Here is a 23,322-nt window from a genome sequence, read left to right on the forward strand (position 1 = left end):
ATACACAATATTATCTTCATGTTTTAATTTTCATATCTTTTCACGCTCCAAAACTGAAGCCTAAATCTTGTACTGACAGCCCAGGCATGTCAGCTCAGGGTCACGCCTAAAGATTCACGATCAAAAGAAAGCACTGCATTATCTTTTTCAACCACATGGTGGTGGCATTGGATTCTTAATTAAGGAAACATCAGCGCTGGTTATAGCCAAGTGCATGGCTTCATTTACAACATTTCATCAGGAAAAATGTTCTAAGAGAAGAAAAAATGGAACATATGTTCAGAGGACAAATTGACTTATCAGTGCAGCACTAATCTTACAGTTGCCGCTGGTTATGCTGAATTACTTAAGGACTAAGCAAATGAACCAGATATCTGGAGTCATTCTTTAATCAAAAGGGTTTCCTTAATAATGAATTTAAAATTAGTGTTTGTTATGCTTGAATGACACTTCTGTACAAAGACTGCATAGTTTTCAGATATGGTCATTGGGAATTTAATTTAAAGAGCAGTAAGAGGATTACTGTAAATGTGAGAAATAGTTTCACTAAAGTTGGTCACTCTTTAACTAAGATATCTGAGCCAAACTGGGGTTCTATTATGTTTCCAGCATAGCAATGCTCAAGAATGCATTGTACTCACAACACAAATAAGCAGGGAAAGCAAGAGCTTTTAATAAATAAATCCTACACAAATCTCTTTTAAAACCAGTTGCTTGGTTCATGAAAAAGTTCACCCTGTAACATTTGATAGCACCTCATTTCTGCTTTAGCTAGGCTATGAATATTGAATATTTTACTGTCCTAAACTGGTATTGTTTAACTTAAATATATATAGTACTCACTCATTGTTACTTTCACACCAAGTGAAACGCCACATTTCACATGGTAAATTTGTGAGGGGAAGCCAAACCAAACAAAATTATTGAACAAATGGCCTGCTACAATTTTTTTGAAGTTTTGAAGTTGTAGCATCCACCTGCACAAATTAGGTGAAGTGGTCGATAATAACAAGTATGTACTCATAACCATCCTTAAGTGAAGCACGTCAGTGGATATCAAATCAAATGGATAGGTCTTAATGCGGTCATATTAGCAATTTCAATTTTTCCTTTCTCCTTGGAGTTCTCTTGATGCATAAAAAGATCTCTAAAGTTGCAAAGACTAAAGTCTCAAATCCAAAGAGATATTCTTTATAAAAGTTAAGTCAACCACGCCCCCCTAAAATAGCTCATTCTAACATGCCCCCACATCTCTACTGCACGATGTGGGAAGATTTGCATAACACCGCCCCAAATGTTCACGCAAAGAAAGAAGGTGTAACTTTTATTCTCTTTGTTGCTGCCGCCATGTTGTGGAGAAGCTGTGTGATTCGTTGTGAAAGCAGAACTACTTTGTTTGGCCTTCCAAAAGAGGACACAACTAGAAACCAGTGGTAAAGTTGTATTTACAACAATGTTCCAGAACAGTTCAACCCAAATTCAGATGTGTACAGTGCATTTTACGAAGGACGATGACTGTTTCCTGAACCAGCAGCCTACAATGCTTCTGCGCACAAAGTCTGTTTCAATAAAGTTGGGCAATTACAAATTTCCTAGGACAGTATGGCGATTCGGACTCACAGCCGGTAAATACATTTACATATTTAAAGAATCTGCCACTGATGATTCAAACGTGAGTTATGAGCAGTATAGAGTAGTGCTTGTTGTTTGTCATTTCTCCAATCACAAATGCAGATATGGTTTTATGTTTACGCAGCACAATATGCAACGCAATGCGTAAAAGATAGTATAAGTCATTATAATCAGTAATTATGTCCCCCCTGGATGCAACAAATGCCTCATTTGTAATGTGTTTTATTGGTTTTGTCTCATTGCGCCGGTGTCCTGACATTTTATCCTACCTATCAGTCACACACGGCATCACAGTGTTAAGGGGCGTAACATTTCCGTCACACGCTTTAGGTATTTGGCCAATCCCAACACACTGGATGGCTGCCCAATCAGAGCACAACTCGCTTTTCAGACTGATGAGCTTTGTAAAAATCGTCGCAATTCAGAAAGGCAGGGCATAGAAGAGCAATTTCATTATGTGGAATATAATGTGTTTTTTTTTTACCTTAAATCGCATAAACAGATTGAATTACACCAAATACACCAAATAATGTTCTGTTTAGCAATGTCATATGACCCCTTTAATGGTTTTGAAGGGTTTTATCCATGAATATTCTTCTGCATGTAGGCCAGAAAAAATCTCTGATGAGGCTGGTTGTGCCTTGGTGGCTCATCTCATCACGTAGCTCTCTCAAGCCAATACTGTACTCTTGGCAACACTAGCTGCATTCGTTGTGATGTTTTACACTAAATTATGCCATACTTGTCCCACACCAGCTTGTCCGACTTGTTTCAGTTTTCCCTGGAAGCCTGATGTCATGATCTGTGAGGTTATGCACACTGATCTTGACCACTGGACGACTCCCATTCTTTAGAGTTAGAGTTTCAGGGCCATCTGGACACTGTGCATTTACATGTGGTTTGAACAAGAAAACAGTGTCCTGCTTTACATCCGGCCCTTTAACTTGCGGGGGGGGGGGGGGGGGGGGGGGTCCCCCTCTTTTTTTTACAGAGGGGGACACTACCTTATGCCCCACCCCCACCCCCACCTACCCAGTCGTCACAGCAGTCGTACATTTGTTGAAATAAATAATATGTATAGATACTTAAATCAAATCACAAACAATCAATCAAGAAAGAAACAAATAAAGACCAAACCCTGAACATATCTCTAATTCTAACCAAAAATGGTCTAACTCTTCCACACAACTGAATTTACTCCTCCGTATCTTACGTAAACAACTCAGCTAAGTATTCCAGGTAAGTAAAACCCCAATTAATTCTCTGACACAAGTGGACTGAAGGTGGAGGAGCTAATGGTGAGGGGGAGGCTGCTAGGCGATGTCCTCTTGAGTCTCCTCCTCTCACAGCTCCACGTCCACTCATACACGCACATGGTCCACATCTCTTCACTAAGAACAGGTAAGATCTGAGGATTAGATCGCTACAACTTGATATTTCACGCTTCAGCCTCAAACGCATCTGCTGGTAGTGTTCGCAGGGTGAGTGTTGTAGCAGGGCGACTGTGTTACCGCTGAAAACACCTAAGCTAAGTGGATGTGAATGGAGTCAGAGATGTTTTCTTATCTTTTTATCCTATTGAACATAACTTACTCTCAGCTTTGAAGTCAAGTAATATGGAAATTATGAAGTCTGACGGGAAATCGTGAAATTGGAAATCAAACGTTTTAAGAGCTAACTTTAACTAAACTTGAACAACGTGTTCAGACGTGTTGACTTCCTTAACGTTTAAGTTAGCTCTCGATGGTTTCAGCGACCATATAGGGATGAATTACTTGTAAAACAATAGTCATGAATATTTTTTTTGTAATATCGTCTGCTTTGTCTGATCATGTTGGCGCGAATCGAAAATTTAAACCCAGTGTTGTGCCGAAATCGGTGGCCTATCGAAAACTGACCAACAAATGATGTCGCGGGAGCGCGCACGCGTTAGACGCTGAAGCCGAGTGATCAGCGTCGGAGACGAGCAGTGTTTGTGCTACTTCTAAGAATGGTTTCCTTATGAGATGTTTTAGCGCTTGTTGTGTAAAACATATTCCTTGTTTTAGTTGACATACACATTTAGTTGATACAGTTTAGTCAGCTAGGGTCACTGAATCTGACAAGTAAAAATTTATATAATGTTAGCTATCAAAATGTTATCAGAGTCAGAATCAGAATTGCCAGGTATGTTTACACATAAGAGGAATTTGTTTTCGTGACAAAAGCTTCTGTATTGCAACAGAATGACAGAGACAGAACAAAAACATAATAATAATTATAATAACAATAGAACAAGTAAGTAGTACACAAATTGACAATTGTATGTGCAGGTATATTACAATAGACAGTTTTGTATGTTCAGGTATATTATGTGCAAATTTGAAGTGTAGACTAGGTATGTGTGTTAGATAAATAAGTGTATAAATAGTGTGGTGTGTTCCACAGTTATTATCAACTGTTCATTAGATGGATCGCCTGAGGGAAAGAAACAGTTCCTGTGTCTGGTTGTTCTGGTGCTCAGTGCTCTATAGTGTTGACCAGATGGCAACAGTTCTAAGAGGGAGTGTGCTTGATGTGAGGGGTCCAGAGTGATTTTGCCAGCCCTATTGCTCAATCTGGAGAAGCACAGTTCTTGAATAAAAGGGAGGGTTGTACCAATGATTCGCTCAGCAGTCCGGACTACCCTCTGTAGTCTTCTGAGGTCTTATTTGGTAGCTGAGCTGAACCAGACAGTTACTAAAGTGCAGAGGATGGATTCAATGATGGTGGAGTAGAACTGTTTCAGCAGCTCTTGTGGCAGGTTGTACTTCCTTTGCCAGCTGAGGAAGTTCAACCTGAATGATCTGCTGGGCCTTTTTCACAATGGAGTCAATGTGAATGTCCCACTTCAGGTCCTGAGAGGCAGTTGTGCCCAGGAACCTCAATGACTCCACTGCAGTCACAGTGCTGTCCATGATGTTGAGTGGGGGGAGAGCAGGGGGGCTTCTTCTGAAGTCCATGATCATCTCCACAGTTTTGAGCATGTTAAGCTCCGGGTTGTTGAGGCCATCCTTAAAAATATTCTTGTTTGCAGTAACCTGACCGACCCTGTCAATTTAGGACCGACTTATTTTTTAAATTTATTTTTTGCTTTTAGTCCGACAGACTTGCCGGTTGAACATTTGTGTTAAATGGTAAATTGACTGCATTTATATAGCGCTTTCAACAGACCCCATGGTCATCCAAAGCGCTTTACAAATTGCCTCACATTCACTCGTTCACTCACTCATTCACACACCGACAGCAATGTCAGCCATGCAAGGCGCCATCCAGCTTGTCGGGAGCAGCTGGGGTTAGGTGTCTTGCTCAAGGACACCTCGACACTTGGTCAGGTGGAGACGGGGATTGAACCACCAACCTTCCGGTTTGTAGACAACCTACATGAACCACTGAGCTACTGCCGTTAAGACCGAGCAATTTAAAAAAATATATTTTTACTCTTCAAACAACTAATACAAAAGCAATAAAATAATATTAATTATATTTTAGTATTGTAAATTTATAAATTGCCTAGGGCTACATACAAACGAAGACTACGTTCTTTCTTTAAAAAAACCATGTGACGTCATCTATGTTTACATGGATGTCACACTATGGCCTGTGCATTCGCTTCGTCTCATACTCTCATTCACTGTCAGAGTCAACGGTTCGCGATTGGTAATGATGGCTGCGGCTTCAGTAAACAAAATGTTTGCGGTCACTGTTCATACAGTGGTTCGGGCACCATAATACATCTAAAAAATTCATTAAAACAGCTCGACAATGCTTTAACTTGGCACAAAGTTTTGGAAAAACTGTACCCAGATCTGTTTCCATCCCTTCTCCCGTCTAGTCTAAAACTTCAAAAATCTAATGCACGAATCGATTGGACCAACCAACACAAGTTTCCAAAACGAAAATAGAAAATTTATTTTAACGGCCTTCTCTCAGAGTGCATTTTCTTTTCTTTTTATTTATTTTTTTGGAACACGCGTCACACTGCAACTGCAGCTTCGGACACACACGCATAACAGAAATGTGAATTTTGCCAGTATTCAGACAGTCTCATGCATACAGATACAGATTCGGGTTAGAATCGCCTATGTATGCAAATTTTATTTTATTTTTTTGACATTTTTAATCGTAAACACAGCCATGTTGAAGCCTGCAGTAAATGTTTTGCATTATGGCAGTCCACTTTGTTTATTGTTTTTGAGAATGTTGCACTCCTGTTTGTCATTGTGCATGAAACTTCACGCCAATAAATCATCAGAAATATTGGTCTTTACCAATATATTGAATCTTTACATTAGTCTTGCCTGTTGTCCATGGATTTACCTATATTTGGTGTTATTTGCTGTATAAAATGCATCTAGACATGCAAAATCGATTTTACAATCGATTCAATGAACACTTGTCACTCAAATCAAACAGGATTTTTTTCAAAGTGACAACCCAAGAAAGCAAAGTAAACGGTCTCTCATTTGTAGGTTGCATTGACACCTAGCGTTGGATGCAAGTAAAACAGTATAACAGTACCTCATTTTTTTTGTTCTCACCTGAAATTCATGCAATGAACATGTTTTTGACAAAGATTTCAATTTGTTTGTGGTCTTTATAGCATGCATCAAAATGAGGTTTGCAATGATGCGCCTGATGACACGGGTTGAAGACCCAGTCAGTGACGTCACAATATGCTTATTTGTTTAAATTCATACCTACGTAATCACAATCACCAAAATTGTACTTTTTTTTTTCTACATTGAAACTTGAAAAAAAATATAGACCTACCCACTGACCCTTTTTAAACAAATTTTTTTACTGTTACTGCAAACCAAAATATTTTTAAGGATGGCCTGAGAGTGCACCAGACAGCCAGCTCTTTAACCTCCTGTCTGTAAGCTGACTCGTCACCGTCCTGAATGAGGCCAATGAGTGTGGTGTCGTCTGCAAACTTCAGGAGCTTGATAGAGGGGTCTTTAGATGTGCAGTCGTTGGTGTAGGAGCAGTGGGGAGAGGACGCAGCCCTGAAGAGCTCCAATGCTGATTGTACGGGTGCTGGATGTGTATTTTTTCAGCCTCATTAGCTGCTGCCTGTCTGTCAGGAAGCTGTTGATCCACTGACAGACAAGGGTGGGCACGGAGAGCTGAGTTTGTTTGGAAAGGAGTGTTGGGATGATTGTGTTAAAGGCCAAGCTGAAGTCCACGAACAGGATCCTAACGTAAGTCCCCGGTCTGTCTAGATGTTGCCGAACATAGTGCAGTCCAGTGTTTACTGCATCGTCCACAGACCCCTGTAGGCATGTGATGGTATCAGATTTCCATACTGCGATTAATTTATTAAGGTTTTGTCAGGGTATACGGTATTATCACGGTATTCAATTATATGAGAAATAAAGTTTGAAAATATAAACAAACTTCAGTGTTGTCCTTTTAATAACAACTTTAATTATTTTAAATAAGGAGTACCTCAAACATTAAAATACAGATAAATATAAAGAAAACAACACACAATTAATTATGTATAAAGTGAGCAATTGTATCAAACATAAAGTGCAAACTGCAAAAGAACAACTTTTGTAAACTGCTTTTAAATATATTTAAAAATGAAAGAACTAAAAAGTGTCAACAGTAAACATTTTCAACCGATTCCTGGTATCTTCCAGGTATTCCTTCTGAGCTTTCATGTTTTAGTCCTTCAGATTAAAGTACAAAAATGTGAGCATGTTCACTTTTTCTGGCTTGAGCTTTGCACGGTGAGGTGAGAGGATGTGTCCACTGGCACTAAATACCCTCTCTGAAGGAACACTGGTATGCAGAGAAACTTCTGAGCAATGGTAGTTAGATGAGGTAGCTCTTCAGCATGCAGACTCCACCACTGCAGTGTATCTGCCTCTGATTTTATTACTGGTACAGAAAGATACACTTTTACCTCTGCTTCAATCTTTGACTTCAGGCTCAGGGTGCTGCTGCCTTCACCCTTCTCTGCCCTCTGTTGCCTTGTGAAGGTGATTTTGTTGAGGAGAGGTGGCCAAGCTTTGGTGCTGTTTTTCAGAGGTGGGGATCGGGGAGGTTGTGCTGGTTTGCTCTGTCTGGGCAGCTCCCTCACTGATGTTGTCATCTGTCAGTTTTGAGGCTTCCTCAATGCAGAAGTTGACTGTGGCTTTAAAGTCATCAGAAAAGCTTCCCTTAAACCGTGGATCAACACAGCTTATCAAATCCACCACCTTCTTTGCATCATCATTGTACCTGGACTCAAGATCTGTCTTCATGGATGGCGTTTTGACGACATGGAGACAAACACAAATGCAGCTCTTCCTCTTCTCCGTCGGAGCGCAACAATACCACGCCACCTTTTTGTGTGTTCCTGTGGGCGGAGGTTAGTCAAAAAACTGTTTTAGTGATGTCATTACTGCAGGAACTAGAGGGATGTAGTCCAAACGGGTCATTCATTGTAGGCGAATTCTGTTAAATAAAATATCTCGCTCGGCATTGAACTTTGAGCTTTAGAATTTTACAGATATTATTTATACTCTAACAACAACATTACACACTAACTAAAGTTTGAAACATGGGATCACGAAGAACGGGACCTTTAAATGGGCATTATTGATGCATAGTAACTTGTCTGTACAACACTAGTACTAAAATTCATATTATTATTATTATTATTATTATTATTATTATTATTGTCTGAATAACAAGCCAAGCCAGTGTTAACTATTATAGCTTGCTAACCATTTATTAAGGGCAAGTTGACTCGCACTTTGTGACAGTGTACAACTTTATTGCATTCCATCAACACATAATTAAAATATTTTTTCTGGCACACTGTCATTTTTAATTACTCCGCTTACTTTTAGCTTTAACTTTTAGCATAGCTAGCCTAATGGAGCTCTAGCTAACTCTTAAACTACATTAAAAACAAGCTAAAAATACATGCAAATAAAAATAGTTTGAATAACTGAGACATCTTGTCATTCAAATAATTGTTTTTATGTGGTATTCAACACGGAAATGAGACAAAGTTTTATAAAATTACCCTCATCTCTCTGAATTGGACTCAGTGGTTGTCACGGAGATGAGCGAACATGTTAGACGTGTTTTCGTGTTTCGCTGCTGCTTTCCGTCCCCATGTCTTACACAAAGGGATTCTGTCTTCAACCAGCAATCCCTCTTCATTTTTTTGGAACCCAAATTTACAGAAAACCGGCACATCTCTACAGACCTGTTTGCTCTGAAGGCAAACTGAAGAGGATCCAGTAAGGGTCCAGGGATGTCCTTCAGGTGGGCCAGCACCAGTTTTTCAAATGACCACAGACGTTAGAGCCACAGGCCTGTAGTCATTTAGTCCTGTAATTTTGGATTTCTTTGGGATGGGGTTGATAGTGGAGCATTTGAAGCATGAAGGGACTTCACACAGCTCCAGAGATCTGTTGAAGATCTGTGTGAAGATGGGGGCCAGCTGGTCAGCACAGAATTTCAGACAGCCTGATGTAACACAGTGGGCCTGGTGCTTTTTTCCTTATTTGCTTCCAGAAGACCTGGCGCACCTCATCCTCGCTGATCTGAATTGCAGGTGTGGATGAGAGGGGGGTTGTAGGAGGTGTTAATGGTTGTGTGTTGTGTGTTCAGGGCGGGTGCTGGGTGTTTTTTCAAACTTGCAGTAAAACTCATTCAGATCGTCTGCCAGTTGTTGTTTCTCCACAGTGCTGGGGGATGGTGTCTTGTAGTTGGTGATCTCCTTCAGACTTTTCCACACTGATGCCGAGTCGCTGGAAGTGAACTCGCAGTTAACTTACCACTCTTTATTTCATAATAACTGACTAAAAATGTTTAATAAAGTGACTCGTGAGCTCCTCTTCTTTCTATTTTACATAAATAAAGCATATTGATTAGATATTGATATACAGATACAGTAGGATCTGACAGGTTAAATTTAAAGCTACTGAAATGTTACCCCTCTTTATTTAATGAATGTGACTATGCTTAATAAAGTGACTTATGTGATGTGTATCAGCTGCTCCTCTCATTTTTCTAATTTAAATAATAGTTGTTTGATGTAAAGGGTAATTATAGTTAATTGCCTTAATCATTTACAAAAGCAATAAGAACTATACTTGTTTTTAAAGCTTTTTGTTATTCATGTCAGAGTGTGCACTTCATAAAAAAACATTATGAGGAGGAAACCATTCTTAGAAGTAGGCTAACACATTAGCAGACAACAGCAGCATTAATGTTTAAATTCTTTTCTATATAATAATTTAGATGCTGGAGAAAATATCTAAAAAAACATGAAAAGTGTTTTACAGCACCGCTCGTTTTTACAGCATCTGCTCTAACGCGTGCGCACTCCTGAGAACATTTGCTGAACAGCGATCCCTGGTCACAGTTTTCAATAGGTCACCGATTTCGGCACAACACCGGATAACGTTACATTACATGTTTGACAGCATGGTGAAGCATGCAGAAGCTTAAAATACAAGTATTTTACTATATTAATAAAACGTATGTGAGCATAATTTTAATTGTCATTGAGAAAATGTTTTATGTGTTCAATGGTTAAACTTCTACAACCAATAATAGGTTTTTAGATCTTCCGGGTGTATATACGTAACGTACCTGTATGTATTATCTATGTTCACATGCCACTATCACTTTCTGAGCAAGTTTAGTAGCTGTAGTTAGGATTATATTCTAAAAAAGGAGGTGTATATGATTCAGCTTCACAGCTTATACTTCTGCACACTTTCAGAATGGTTCAGACTTGCACATTTTGTTCCTACTATTCCCACTGGAGATGGAGCATAATAAATGGTAATTTAATTACAGAAATCTTCATATAACTGGATTTGTCAGAAAGAAGAAAGTCATAAACACCTAGGATGACTTGAGTGTGGGTAATTTATGGGCTAATTTTAATTTTTGGGTGAACTAACCGTTTAATGTAATATTCTGCAAAAAGAAGAACGCAGCAGTCAGGCATATCCATGAAGTGCATGTTTACATAAAAGAAAAGAATGAAAAGGTGTTCTCTGCCCTTATGCATGTAAACTCAGCCATTGATTGAAAATATGTAACTTAATGTGAAAAGAATTAAGGAGTGCTTTTCTCTTTCCTATTAAACATTGGCATGCTCATTTTCAGCTGTCAAAGAATAAACCATATTATGGCCCCAGAAAGATTTAAGTGCCTTAAGTTTTAAGTACTTAAAAATATGACTTACAAGCTTTGAATTCTTTTACAAGTTTTCAGTTCTCTTTATAATTCTTTTGGTGTATAACATTGTCATGCTGTTCAAATGAGAATGTTCCCCCCACATAGTTTTAGTGTTCAGTGGTAGTCTTTATCGCTATTAGATTTACCTCTGAAAACATTTAGTTCTGCAGGCTGTAATTGATGACCGCACCCAACTAAGCGTTGCCTGGTTCTCTTCCCACATTGTACTGATTTCCTCCTGATGTCACTGCACTTGCTCTGTGCCTGTGACATCCTGGGCAGCAGGTGTTGGCAAAACAACTCAGGCTTAATTAAAGAACTTTTTTTTCAAGCGGCCTTGTTAACATCGATGTTGGAGTGATTAAGCCACTTTTTTTATTTTTTAAGTTTGAACAAGTTTAAATTGTTTTGTGTTGTCAGCAAATGCTGGCACAATTGTATTAAACGTACAACATTCCATTAGCTGTGTTTTATCTCTCTTATCACCTTCCAGATTTGAGACAGAAAGACAACAACGATGAGACTTGGCTGAAACTCCAGGTTGGATGTGTACAGACTCTTGTGTGGTTGATTGTTTGACATAACATTCCTGATTCTTGATTTTTGTAATACCCCTGCCTCTTGAGTTGAGTTCAGTATGGGGGACGCCGACTCCACCAGCTCCATGCGTCTAAAGCAAGAGATCTCACTACTACACGGTGTTTGCCTCATCGTGGGGAACATGATTGGCTCGGGCATCTTTGTTTCTCCCATTGGTGTTCTGGAGAAAACAGGATCTTATGGTTTGTCTCTGGTGGTTTGGGTTATTGGAGGAATCTTCTCTGTTTTTGGCGCTTTGTGCTACGCCGAGCTGGGCACAACCATTTGCAAGTCGGGAGCTAGTTATGCCTACATCCTGGAGACCTTTGGGGGCTTCCTTGCATTCATCCGTCTGTGGACCTCGCTGATGATCGTGGAACCGGCCTGCCAGGCTGTCATTGCTCTTACTTTTTCTAATTACCTAGTGAAACCATTCTTCCCCACCTGCCCAGCACCAAATGATGCAGTACGGCTCATAGCGGCTGTCATTATAGGTAAATGCTCTTGCACTCATGCATTCATGCTTTGATAAACACACATGTAGCAGCACTTGAAACTAGTGTAAATAGTGGCACAGTAAAGGCTGGCTTTCCCAGAGATTCACTATTGTTTACTGTTCACACAGCACAGTGTGTATGAGATTACTCTGAAAAGAGCGCTTCTTGTTAACATGTCAAAAATAAATCATACCAATTTATGCCGCAATCTGTTGATTATAACAGATCATGGTATTGATCTTCATACCTTAATTTAGATAATTCGTTTAGTTTGTATGGTTGCCTTACAGTCCCTATACAAAATAGAAATACATATATTGCAATATATTAACATTGTGTACACAACATTTGTGAATCAGTATTGTTAGTTACTGTTAAAATGGAAACTTTTAAAAGTTGTTTTCTTTCTTAAAAATAAAATGTAAGTCTTACATGATAAACTTTTGGTAACTAATCGAAATGCAATAATAATAATAAAAAAAATTCAATAATTATTAAAATAATTAAAAGGGAAATAAAAAAATGAAAGCAAAGTAAAAAAATAAAAATAAATACTGAAACTTTGAAGTTTTAAATTGAATGAATGTCCACCAGAGTGCTCATGGTGCATTTTTCTCTGCAATGTTATTTCATTCATTTCCTTTTTTTATTTGTTCATTTTTTTAGAGGAAATTTGTGTTTTCTTTTTTCTCCTTTTGATTATCTTCATGCCAAAACATCCTTGCAAGTTGCAATGATAAGTCTCTTTTCCACTGAGTTAAATCCATGAACCTTCTTTTTTCCTTGAATGGAAAGCACAATTCTTTTTTTTCTTTTTTTTGGGTGCACTACCTCTGTGGACTGCTAGATTGTGTAGTTTCAATATTAACTTGTTAAAATTACACAGTCCAGCAGGTGAGTCTGCACTGCAGTGTGAACAAACTGTCAACATTTTCATTTGCATAAAGTACATACTTATACTTTTCTTGCATAAACTTGTACTTTGTCCTTATAATTTGTTAAAATGAAGTGAATACTGTCTTTATAAATTTTGAAGCAAGTGTTTTCTGTTAGTTCAGCTGTTAATTCCACTGCGGCTGCCAAGCTGTTCTCTCCATTCCTGTCAGTGTTGGTTGGCATTATTTAGGCATTTTATTTGTCAACCAGATTCTTTCCATTTGGACTGGAGTCTGTAACCCTGCCGAGACCTCCACGAGACCTTTTTATGGAGTCACTGGTGACTGTTTCCACAGAGATCATCGCAATTTGTTTGAGTTCAAGGGAATTCTTGGGTATTTATCACCTGTGACATGTTTTGCTACTTACTGCTGCAAAGTCCACCCAAGTACTTAGCAAACAGGCCTGAACCACAAAGCTTATGCTAGCTTATATAACAGTTTAATTCTACTGGGTTTAATTTCCATTTTGTAAAAAATAGCACTTTATTAGGACCTGGTCTGTACAGTTTCATCAGAAATTGGCATTTGAACTGAGATTAAATCTGGAACAGAAATACCTCAATTAATCTCCTGGGTATCACAGCGCCAGGATGTCCAGTTACAATGATATCTGCAGTTCTGAGAGACTGTTTATCGAGGAGTGAATTACTGTCAGACTTGGTTTGTTGGTGAAATTGTATGCCAGGAGTGTTCACTGCAGTAACAGATAAATCGAGGAACTTGAATTACCAGTCAGAAAAACAGCAGAAGTACGATTTTAGGGTTTACTCTGTTCTGAGAAAAAAAGCAAAAAAAAAAAAAACTCACAAGCAGCCTATTTTTATAACCCTAGAAAACCTGTCAGTGAAACTAAATACTTCAAGGAGAACTTACGACACATTGGAAATTTGTCGTAATAGTAGCTAATAGTAATAGTACAAGCTAATAGTAATAGTAGTTATAATAGTTATAATGAAACACAATTGCACAATGCAGCTATGGAACTTATACACATGATCAAAAAGGACATCAAAGGGGTCATATGATGCATGATGAAATTTAATAAATTTTTCCTTTCTCTTTGAAGTGTGACAAGCTCTTGCTGCATAAAAAGGATATGTAAAGTTGCAAAGACTAAAGTCTCAAATCCAAAGAGGTATTCTTTATAAATTGGAGTCAACCACACCCCTCTAAAACGTCTCGTTCTAACATGCCCCACATGTCTTAATCACTATGTGAGAATATTTGCATGACACCGGCCAGATGTTCACACACAGAAAAGAGGCGTAAGTTTGATTATCGCCAGTGTTGCCAAGTTCACGGTTTTCCAGTGGAATTGGGCTACTTTTACACTGGGCTACTTTTACACTGTTGCTGCGGTATGTTTTACATGTCCGCGGGTAGAAGCTACCCCAATGACGTGATATTTAGCCCCTGGAATGCAACTTTTACCAGGGGAACCCCACCAAAAAATTTCTATTTTACCCTCGGGAATATGGTTTTTACTGGGGGATCGCCACTTAGAGCCTTTTACACTCATTTCCATCACATGCTAGAGACATTCACCCAATCACAACGCACTGGATAGCTGGCCAATCAGAGCACACCTCGCTTTTCAGAACAATGAACCTTTTAAAAATCGACACGTTTCAGAAAGGCGGGGCATAGAGTAGAAACAATAATTACAGTATGTGGAAAATGTGTTTTTTGAACCTTAAACACATTGCATTAAACCAAATACACAACATAATGTTATTTTTAGCAACGTCATATGACCCCTTTAAGAAATAGCAGTTGCAAATAGCAGTATATATGGTATATATTTTGTCTGGCTTTTATATGGGCATGTCTGTCTCTCTTTCCTTTGCAGGTCTTCTCACCTTTGTGAACTGCATGAAGGTGAAATGGGGGGCCATTCTTCAGGTCATCTCCACTGTGGCTAAAGTCATGGCTCTCATAGTCATTATCATTGCTGGAATGATTGTGCTGGCCCAAGGTTTGAACATACTGACACATGTGTTGTTTACTTTACAGGTGCTGGTCATATAATTAGAATATCATCAAAAAGTTGATTTCACTAATTCCTTTCAAAAAGTGAAACTTGTATATTATATTCATTCATTACACACAGACTGATATATTTCAAATGTTTATTTCCTTTAATTTTGATGAATATAACTGACAACTAAGGAAAATCCCAAATTCAGTATCTCAGAAAATTAGAATATTGTGAAAATGTTAAATATTGAAGACACCTGGTGCCACACTCTAATCAGTTAATTAACTCAAAACCTCAAAAAGCCTTTAAATGGTCTCTCAGTCTAGTTCTGTAGGACATACAATAATGGGGAAGACTGCTGACTTGAAAGTTGCCCAAAAGACGACCATTGACACCTTGCACAAGGAGGGTAAGACACAAAAGGTCATTGCAAAAGAGGCTAGCTGTTCACAGAGCTCTGTGTCCATGCACATTAATAGAGAGGCGAAGGGAAATAAAATATGTGGTAGAAAAAAAGTGTAGAAGCAATAGGGATAACCGAACCCTGGAGAGGATTGTGAAACAAAACCCATTCAAAAATGTGGGGGAGATTCACAAAGAGGGGACTGCAGCTGGAGTCAGTGCTTCAAGAACTACTACGCATAGACGTATGCAAAACATGGGTTTCAGCTGTCGCATTCCTTGTGTCAAGCCACTCTTGAACAACCGACAGCGTCAGAAGCATCTCACCTGGGCTAAAGACTGGACTGCTGCTGAGTAGTCCAAAGTTATGTTCTCTGATAAAAGTTAATTTTGCATTTCTTTGGAAATCAGGGTCCCTGAGTCTGGAGGAAGAGAGGAGAGGCACTCAATCCACGTTTCTTGGGGTCCAGTGTAAAGTTTCCACAGTCAGTGATGGTTTGGGGTGGCATGTCATCTGCTGGTGTTGGTCCATTGTGTTTTCTGAGGTTCAAGGTCAACACAGCCGTATACCAGGAAGCTTTAGAGCACTTCATGCTTCCTGCTGCTGACCAACTTTATGGAGATGCAGATTTCATTTTCCAACAGGACTTGGCACCTGCACACAGTGCCAAAGCTTCCAGTACCTGGTTTAAGGACCATGGTATCCCTGTTCTTAATTGGCCAGCAAACTCGCCTGACATCAACCCCATAGAAAATCTATGGGGTATTGTGAAGAGGAAGATGTGATATGCCAGACCCAACAATGCAGAAGAGCTGAAGGCCACTATCAGAGCAACCTGGGCTCTTATAACACCTGAGCAGTGCCACAGACTGATCGACTCCATGCTACGCCGCATTGCTGCAGTAATTCAGGCATAAGTAGCCTCAACTAAGTATTGAGTGCTGTACATGCTCATACTTTACATGGTCATACTTTTCAGTTGGCCAAGATTTCTAAAAATCCTTTCTTTGTCTTGGTCTCAAGTAATATTCAAATTTTCTGAGATACTGAATTTGGGATTTTCCTTAGTTGTCAGTTATATTCATCAGAATTAAAAGAAATAAACATTTGAAATATATCAGTCTGTGTGTAATGAATGAATATAATATACAAGTTTCACTTTTTGAATGGAATTTATGAAATCAACTTTTTGATGATATTCTTATTATATGACCAGCACCTGTATTTAACTTATACCATATTACAGTTACAAGTTTGGGGGTTTTAAATTTAAAAACAATTTTTTTTTTTTAACCAAGCAAAGACATTTAATTGATCATGATAGATTATTGTATACATTTATAATATTACAAAAAGTTATTTTTCAAATAAATGCTGTTGTTTCCTATTCATTAAAGAATCTTGGGGAAAAAAAACATACTTTGCATAGAAACATATTAAGCAGCTCAAAAAAGATTGATAATGATGAGGAATGTTTCTTGAACACCAAATCAGCATATTTGAATGATTTCTGAAAGATCATGTGACACTGAAGACTGGAGTAATGACGCTGAAAATTCAGCTTTGCATCACAGGAATAAATTACATTTTAAAATATAAAGTAGAAAACAGTTATTTTGAATTATAATAATATTTTAGTATCACTGTTTTTACTGTATTTTTAATCAAATAAATGCAGCCTTGGTGAGAATGGGATGTTTAAAAAAAATACATAAATACTGACCCTATACAGTAGGTGCTACACTTATGTTTTTGTGAGTTGTTACTGTTTGTTTTTGACATTGGACTGCATTTGAATTGCCATGCCACAGGAAAAACAGACAACTTTAGAGATTCGTTTGAGAACTCTAAACTGGATCCAGGAAACATGTCTCTGGCTCTGTACGCCGCTCTGTACTCTTACTCAGGATGGGACACCCTGAACTTCATCACAGAGGAGATTAAAAACCCAGAGAGGTACTAAGATTCATGTCATTTAGCAGACGTTTTTATCCAAAGCGACTTATAAATTAGGACAATGGAAGCAATCAAAATCAACAAAAGAGCAATAATGCAAGTGCTATAACAAGACTCCGTAAGCTTAATGCAGTACACATAGCAAGGTTCATTAAAGAGTCAGTGAAAGTGATTTTGTGCTTCTTTGGGATGGCACAACCAAGTGACGTTCACTTGCAGAATGCAAGCTTCTAGAGGGCACGCAAGTCTGAAGTAATGAATTTAGGTAAAGGGTAGCAGAGCCAGTGATGGTTTGACATTTGTCTTAATATAAAGACATGTTCCACTCATCATGAGTAAGAATTACCGTATTTTTCGGACTATAAGTCGCACCTGAGTATAAGTTGCATCAGTCCAAAGATACGTCATGACGAGGGAAAAAACATATATAAGTCGCACTGGACTATAAGTCGCATTTATTTAGAACCAAGAACCAAGAGAAAGCATTACCGTCTACAGCCGCGAGAGGGCTCTCGCGGCTGGAGACGGTAATGTTTTCCCTTTATTCATTTCTCTATGCATAGATAACTATGAGTAAGCCATATGTAGGTTGATTGGCCTGAAAAGTTTATACTGCAGCCTAGTACTTTCAAAACATTGCTCAGTTCGTTTAAACAATTGAATCAAATTGGCTCAACAAATGGCATTAATTTGGGGCGGGACTATCAGTTTTACTGGCCAGTGGCAAACTGGGGGTCTTGTTTGTAAAAAATCTGGAAGATTAAGTATGTCAGCAAAATCTTTTTCTTCTACAGGAACCTGCCATTGTCTATAGCGATCTCCATGCCTATTGTCACAATAATCTACATCCTGACTAATATCGCCTATTATGCAGTGCTGGACATGAACACACTGCTACAGAGTGAAGCTGTGGCTGTGGTGAGTAAAACTTTTCTTCAAAGCTGAATTTTATGTTTTAAAAAAAAGCTGCATTCTCTTTTATCATCACATCTGAATATCTCAAGATAACTGTAGCAAAGCTAAACCCACGTGATCTTGGCTGTCACATGGAAGTTAATGGACAGCGCCTGTTTAGTTTATTTGCTCCAGATTTGATCATGTTTTCATCTCCTGTTACACTGATCTGGTTAAGCAGAGCAACTTGAGGTAATGTCCTCTCTCTAGAGATGCTCGATGACATTAGTCCTCAACCACAGACGCTCTGCTGCCTGTAATTATGCTAGTATGCTGCTCTGTGGAAGTTTTAATGGCCAACAAACTGTTTTTACTGTGTTTGAAGCACTGTTTTGGTTCTGTTGTTACGTTATTGTATGCAGAGACAACTGTACATTCTTCCAAAACATTGCTCTGTTTGTTTGAGGGTCTAACACAACAACATTAGCTTAACCAGCTGCACAATTAATAAAAAATAAATAAAAAAACAAAACAAAATTGTGATATTGCTTAGTGAGGTTGTCTAGTCACAAAGGCTGCAATTTAATTAAATAAATATATGTGTTTATGCATCTATCACCGTGAAGCGTGGCACAGTGTTCATTTGTACACAACCAGCTCTGAGTTTTTTTGTTCAGTGTCTCTGAACGGTTCGGTTTGCAATAGCTTCTGCTCCACATGACCTCATCTCTACATCTGCTGTGAGTCTGGTTCACTTTTGCATTTGAGAATATGGCTTACACTGATAATTTCCTAAACAATGTGAAGTGCTTATAAACCAGCTGTTGACAACAGAAGAGAAGCTTTAAGGGCTCCATGCATATTTCCACCAAAGTAAAAGCTTGTTGGTTTAAAAAAAATAAAAGGGAGTTGTTAATATTATTATTATTGTAATTTTACAGTCGTAGTGTTAAAATATAAACAAAACAAAATAGAAATCTATTTTTCATACTAACCATTGTTATACTGTAATCTCTAAATTCACTTTTAGCATTTAAATTGGCTCACTTTAGTGTTTTTTTTTTATTATTTAGATAAACTATTATAGAGTGTCAGCCAGTTATTGGTTAATGCAAACACTTTTGCTTTTAATGTCTAACACAGACGTTTGCTGACTATGTGCTGGGATATGCTAGCTGGCTCATCCCGCTGTCTGTGGCCATCTCCTGTTATGGAGGCTTAAACTCCTCTATCATTGCCGCATCCAGGTGAAGATCTTGTTCTGAGTCTTCTTTCGTTTGATGAGTTGATGCATGGTGGCAGGAACTCAGTTTCTTTGCCAAATCCCGTTTTTCCTTTTAGGCTGTTCTTTGTGGGTTCGCGTGAGGGCCATTTACCCAATGTCCTCTGTATGATCCATGTCAAACGCTACACACCAATCCCAGCCCTGCTGTTTAATGTGAGTAAGCAGGCCGAGACATGCCTGTACTATGTAGAAAATCTAGAATATCTGTGTAATATACTAAAAGCAGGACGCTTCAATCTCTATGATCTGCTTTTTTCCCTCCTCCCATAGGGTGGCATGTCACTCATATTTCTCTGCGTGAAGGACGTGTTCCAGCTTATTAATTACTTCAGTTTTAATTACTGGTTGTTCATAGGCCTTTCTATAGGCAGTCTGATCTACCTGCGCATCAAAGCACCTGACCTGCACCGTCCTGTTAAGGTAAGTGTATATATAAATTCAGTGTATATATATATCAATATATATGTGTGTGTGTGTGTGTATATATATATATATATATATATATATATATATATATATATATATATATATATATATATAAACACACATATATATGTATATGTTATGTATCTTTTGTCATTATTTAGATTTTTCATAGATTTTTCATTTTTCACTCTTATAGCTGGATGGTTTCAAATATATATATATATTTTTAATTTCTATGGGGAAAAAGTTAATGGGAAAAGTACTGGAACCAAAGCTGCTGACAAAAAAAGGCTTTCTCTATCTCTTTCTTCCTCTCTATCTCTATATCTGTCTCTCTCTGAAGGATATATGTGATACTTAGTCAAGATAAAGTGTCTCAGAAAGAAGGATAATGTTTCTTATCTTATAGAACAGCCTTCACATCAGTGCATTTATGGTGCCTTACAATGCTCAGATGATAACCAATGTCATATATTTAATAGTTGCTACAAAGTTGACATTTTTTATTTCGTTATGGCCCTGGTTTATGATGTGTTTAATTGACTCTGTGTGTTTGTTTCTGTGTAGTTGAGTCTGTTCTTCCCGATTGTATACTGCCTGTGCAGTGTGTTTCTGGTGGTTGTACCGCTCTACAGTGACACTGTTAACTCTCTGGTGGGAATCATCGTCGCTCTCTCCGGGGCTCCTGTTTATTACATATGTGTGCATCTCCCGCCCAGCTCCAGACCCGCCTTTCTGGGACACATGCTCGGTGAGTGAGCACACAAACAGGCAAGAGCCTCTCGTTTGGTTTCTGCTGTAGGAAGTGTTTTTACTCTGAAACTTTCTCCAGCAGTTGCTCCACCAGTTTCTGTTTGCCTTCTAGGGGCTCTTTTGCATATATACATAAATGTGGTGATGTGGAATGATTTTAAAGCTCAAGATGAATTCGCTGTTATGAAACAGGAGTATTATACGCATATAATGTTCCATATGTGCTGCTGTGCAAATTGCTTTACTATGAACAATGACTCCACTGTTTTCATCTGAGACCCCTGTTCTTACACTGTGGTTAGCTTCCATTAATTAGTACGTCACAGAGGGGAAAAAGAGATTTCAGTCATTTTCCATTGATTTTTGGTCATACTTCACATAACAACATTTATGATGCAGTTGTATTGGCATGTTTTATAAGACTATAAAAAACTGAATCAAAAGTTACTATTTTAATTGTTAGGGCTTTTATCAGTTAAACTTTTGAAAGCAAATCTAACTTTAAAAGAATTGCATGATGTGCTACATTTGTTGCCTACATTTAAGTGTTTTTAAATTAATTAAATTGACAGGTCGATCCATTGTGTATAAAATGGACATGTAATGTAAAGTGTCTCTAAAGCTTTTATTTTTTTTTTCTTTCAGACACAATTTCATTGCAAACACAGAAGCTGTGTTATTGCTGCGTGGCAGAACCTGGATTGGACCTGGACGATCCTCCTGAGGATCACAAAAAAGATTAAACATCGACTCTAAAGGAAGCTAAACCAAGGAAGCCAGATTACCCAGACTTCTTTGAGAATAAGGCAACACTCAACCCAGCACCACATGTCTGCACCTTCCAGTCTTTAGCGTGCATGGGACGGAGCAATGAATGGAGATTAGGATTGAAATATTCAACTGAGTAAACAACTGAACTCACAAGTGTACACACAGCCCGTGCCTCTGATCCCTCAGACCTCTGACTGTGTTGAACATCAAGTTCAGTTCAACAGCTGTTGTGAATGTGACTATAATGTTGTTTTATTGAAATCAGGTTTACCTCATTGTTTAATTCATCAATGTTTATTTTATCTGTCCTTCTATCTTATATGAGGCTCTGTAGTAGAGATGATCAACTTTTGTCAGGCCTGATAACTGAAACATGGCATCTCTAGAGATGTGCAAGATGCATTTTTGCTGGATACTGAATTTTGTTTACGGAGATGAAGGATTGTTTCATAGGTACTTGAAAGCCATATCTTTTTTTTTTTTTTTTTTTTTTTCAGCTATGACTCAAGTTGAAAAAAACTGACTTTGTTTCTAAAGTTTCTCTGTGAGCCTTATTTCAGATTTGTTCAGATTTAAAGATACTTTTTTCATGATGTCCATACCAGTAAAATAATGATCTGTTGTTTTTAGATCTTGTTTTTGGTAACCAACATTTGAATAATGCATTTCAATTCTTTGTATTATTATTATTTGTCTTTTTATGCAGGATTTTCTGTGGGCCCCCCACATGGACAGTAAAGATATAAAACAGCAGAATCTGAGTTTACGAGAGGGGAGACAGTGTCTGAACATGTTTGCCAGTTTTGGTCAATCACAACTTCAGTTGTTTCCAAATAATTTTACTTTGTATGATTGCTGACAAGCACAGACATCACTTTAAAAACTGCCGTTCAGATGTGACATCATCTGATGGACTCATAAGAATAATAGACAAAAGAATTGGTTAAATGAATGCCAGCAATTGAGAAGCCTTATGAAGTTCATGCTAAATAACAGTACATCTTGCCATTGCTCTTGTATTCAGTACACCAGCACTTGATTCCATGCACAGGTCATCCAAAGTCTTATCCAAAATAAATCCATCCAAAATATATTCCACCCTGAAATGATTAATTCCATATAATTCTGACCCAACTCTGTTTTGCAGATGGTCGTGTGTTAGTCACCAAAACAAAATATTGAAATTGGCATCATCTTTTGTTCTGAGAAAAATATTCCATCCATTTTTCCTCGTGTCATAAGTACTGTATGGTTATTAAAGCAGTAGTGATTTTGTATGGCTAAATGATCAATATATTGTGCAGAACATTCAAATATTCTACATAGTCTTTTGAGAATTAGTGTTATAAATCTATGCTCTTTTAAATGTTCTTCCATTCCATTATGTTTTATGTTCATTTTAAGATTGTGTAACATTTTGTTGGTTGTTTTTATTTTTTCCATAGATGACAAATTGTAGACACTATATGACAATAAACAAGACAAATAGAAACCCTTGTTCATTTTACTATGCAAGGTTTACTTTAACTACTTCTGATCCAGTACATTCGTGCTACACACATGAATGAAATCTCAAGTTATGCAAATTGAGTATCGTGAAGGTAACATCCTAGCAACACATTTAAACACCAAAACAGCATGACAACCAATGGTTGGTGACTTGAACAGCCAATCACACAGTCTATGTAATCGAGAAGACCACTAGAGGACGACATAGGACTAGATCTGCTTTATTCAGCATCGTATGACAGATCAGAAGAAATAAACAGTTTTGAATGATTTTTTCAAATTGAATTAGACTGGATTATGCTAGTTGCTAGTTGTTTTCTGACATAGTATAAAGCTGTTAATTTAGTATTATTTATATAGCCTACTATTAAGGTATTTATAATTATTTTGAATTAGGCTCTATTACTTTCTTTTTAATTTTTGTTTAATTCTAGTTTTTATGTTTGTTTGTTTCATTTAACACCTCAAATTAAATATAGTTG

General features: G+C 37.9%; 1 protein-coding gene across 2 annotated transcripts; it reads left to right on the plus strand.

Annotated features, from left to right (window-relative positions):
• Nucleotides 1-2,909: 2,909 nt before the first annotated feature.
• si:dkeyp-120h9.1 (Y+L amino acid transporter 2-like) lies at nt 2,910-21,703 on the plus strand. 2 transcript variants are annotated; one of them, XM_059556579.1, is made up of 10 exons: nt 2,910-3,033; nt 11,345-11,924; nt 14,715-14,840; nt 17,058-17,202; nt 17,997-18,120; nt 19,240-19,343; nt 19,438-19,534; nt 19,652-19,801; nt 20,375-20,558; nt 21,206-21,703. In XM_059556579.1, the coding sequence occupies exons 2-10, from the start codon at nt 11,489-11,491 to the stop codon at nt 21,301-21,303; spliced, it is 1,464 nt and encodes a 487-aa protein (XP_059412562.1). In that variant the 5' UTR covers nt 2,910-3,033; nt 11,345-11,488; the 3' UTR covers nt 21,304-21,703. The 2 variants fall into 2 exon arrangements, with proteins under 2 accessions (XP_059412562.1, XP_059412563.1); XM_059556580.1 differs by having other exon boundaries at nt 3,026-3,113.
• Nucleotides 21,704-23,322: the final 1,619 nt, after the last annotated feature.

Source organism: Carassius carassius, chromosome 8, assembly GCF_963082965.1.
Source record: "Carassius carassius chromosome 8, fCarCar2.1, whole genome shotgun sequence".
NCBI lineage: Eukaryota > Metazoa > Chordata > Actinopteri > Cypriniformes > Cyprinidae > Carassius > Carassius carassius.

What these genes read in the sequence shown, in the direction of transcription:
- si:dkeyp-120h9.1 (XM_059556579.1), top strand. Translation starts at nt 11,489, where the DNA reads ATGGGGGACGCCGACTCCACCAGCTCCATGCGTCTAAAGCAAGAGATC. An exon ending in AATGATTGTGCTGGCCCAAG is followed by an intron (nt 14,841 to 17,057) that starts GTTTGAACATAC and finishes GCCATGCCACAG; the next exon opens with GAAAAACAGACAACTTTAGA. An exon ending in GAGATTAAAAACCCAGAGAG is followed by an intron (nt 17,203 to 17,996) that starts GTACTAAGATTC and finishes TTTCTTCTACAG; the next exon opens with GAACCTGCCATTGTCTATAG.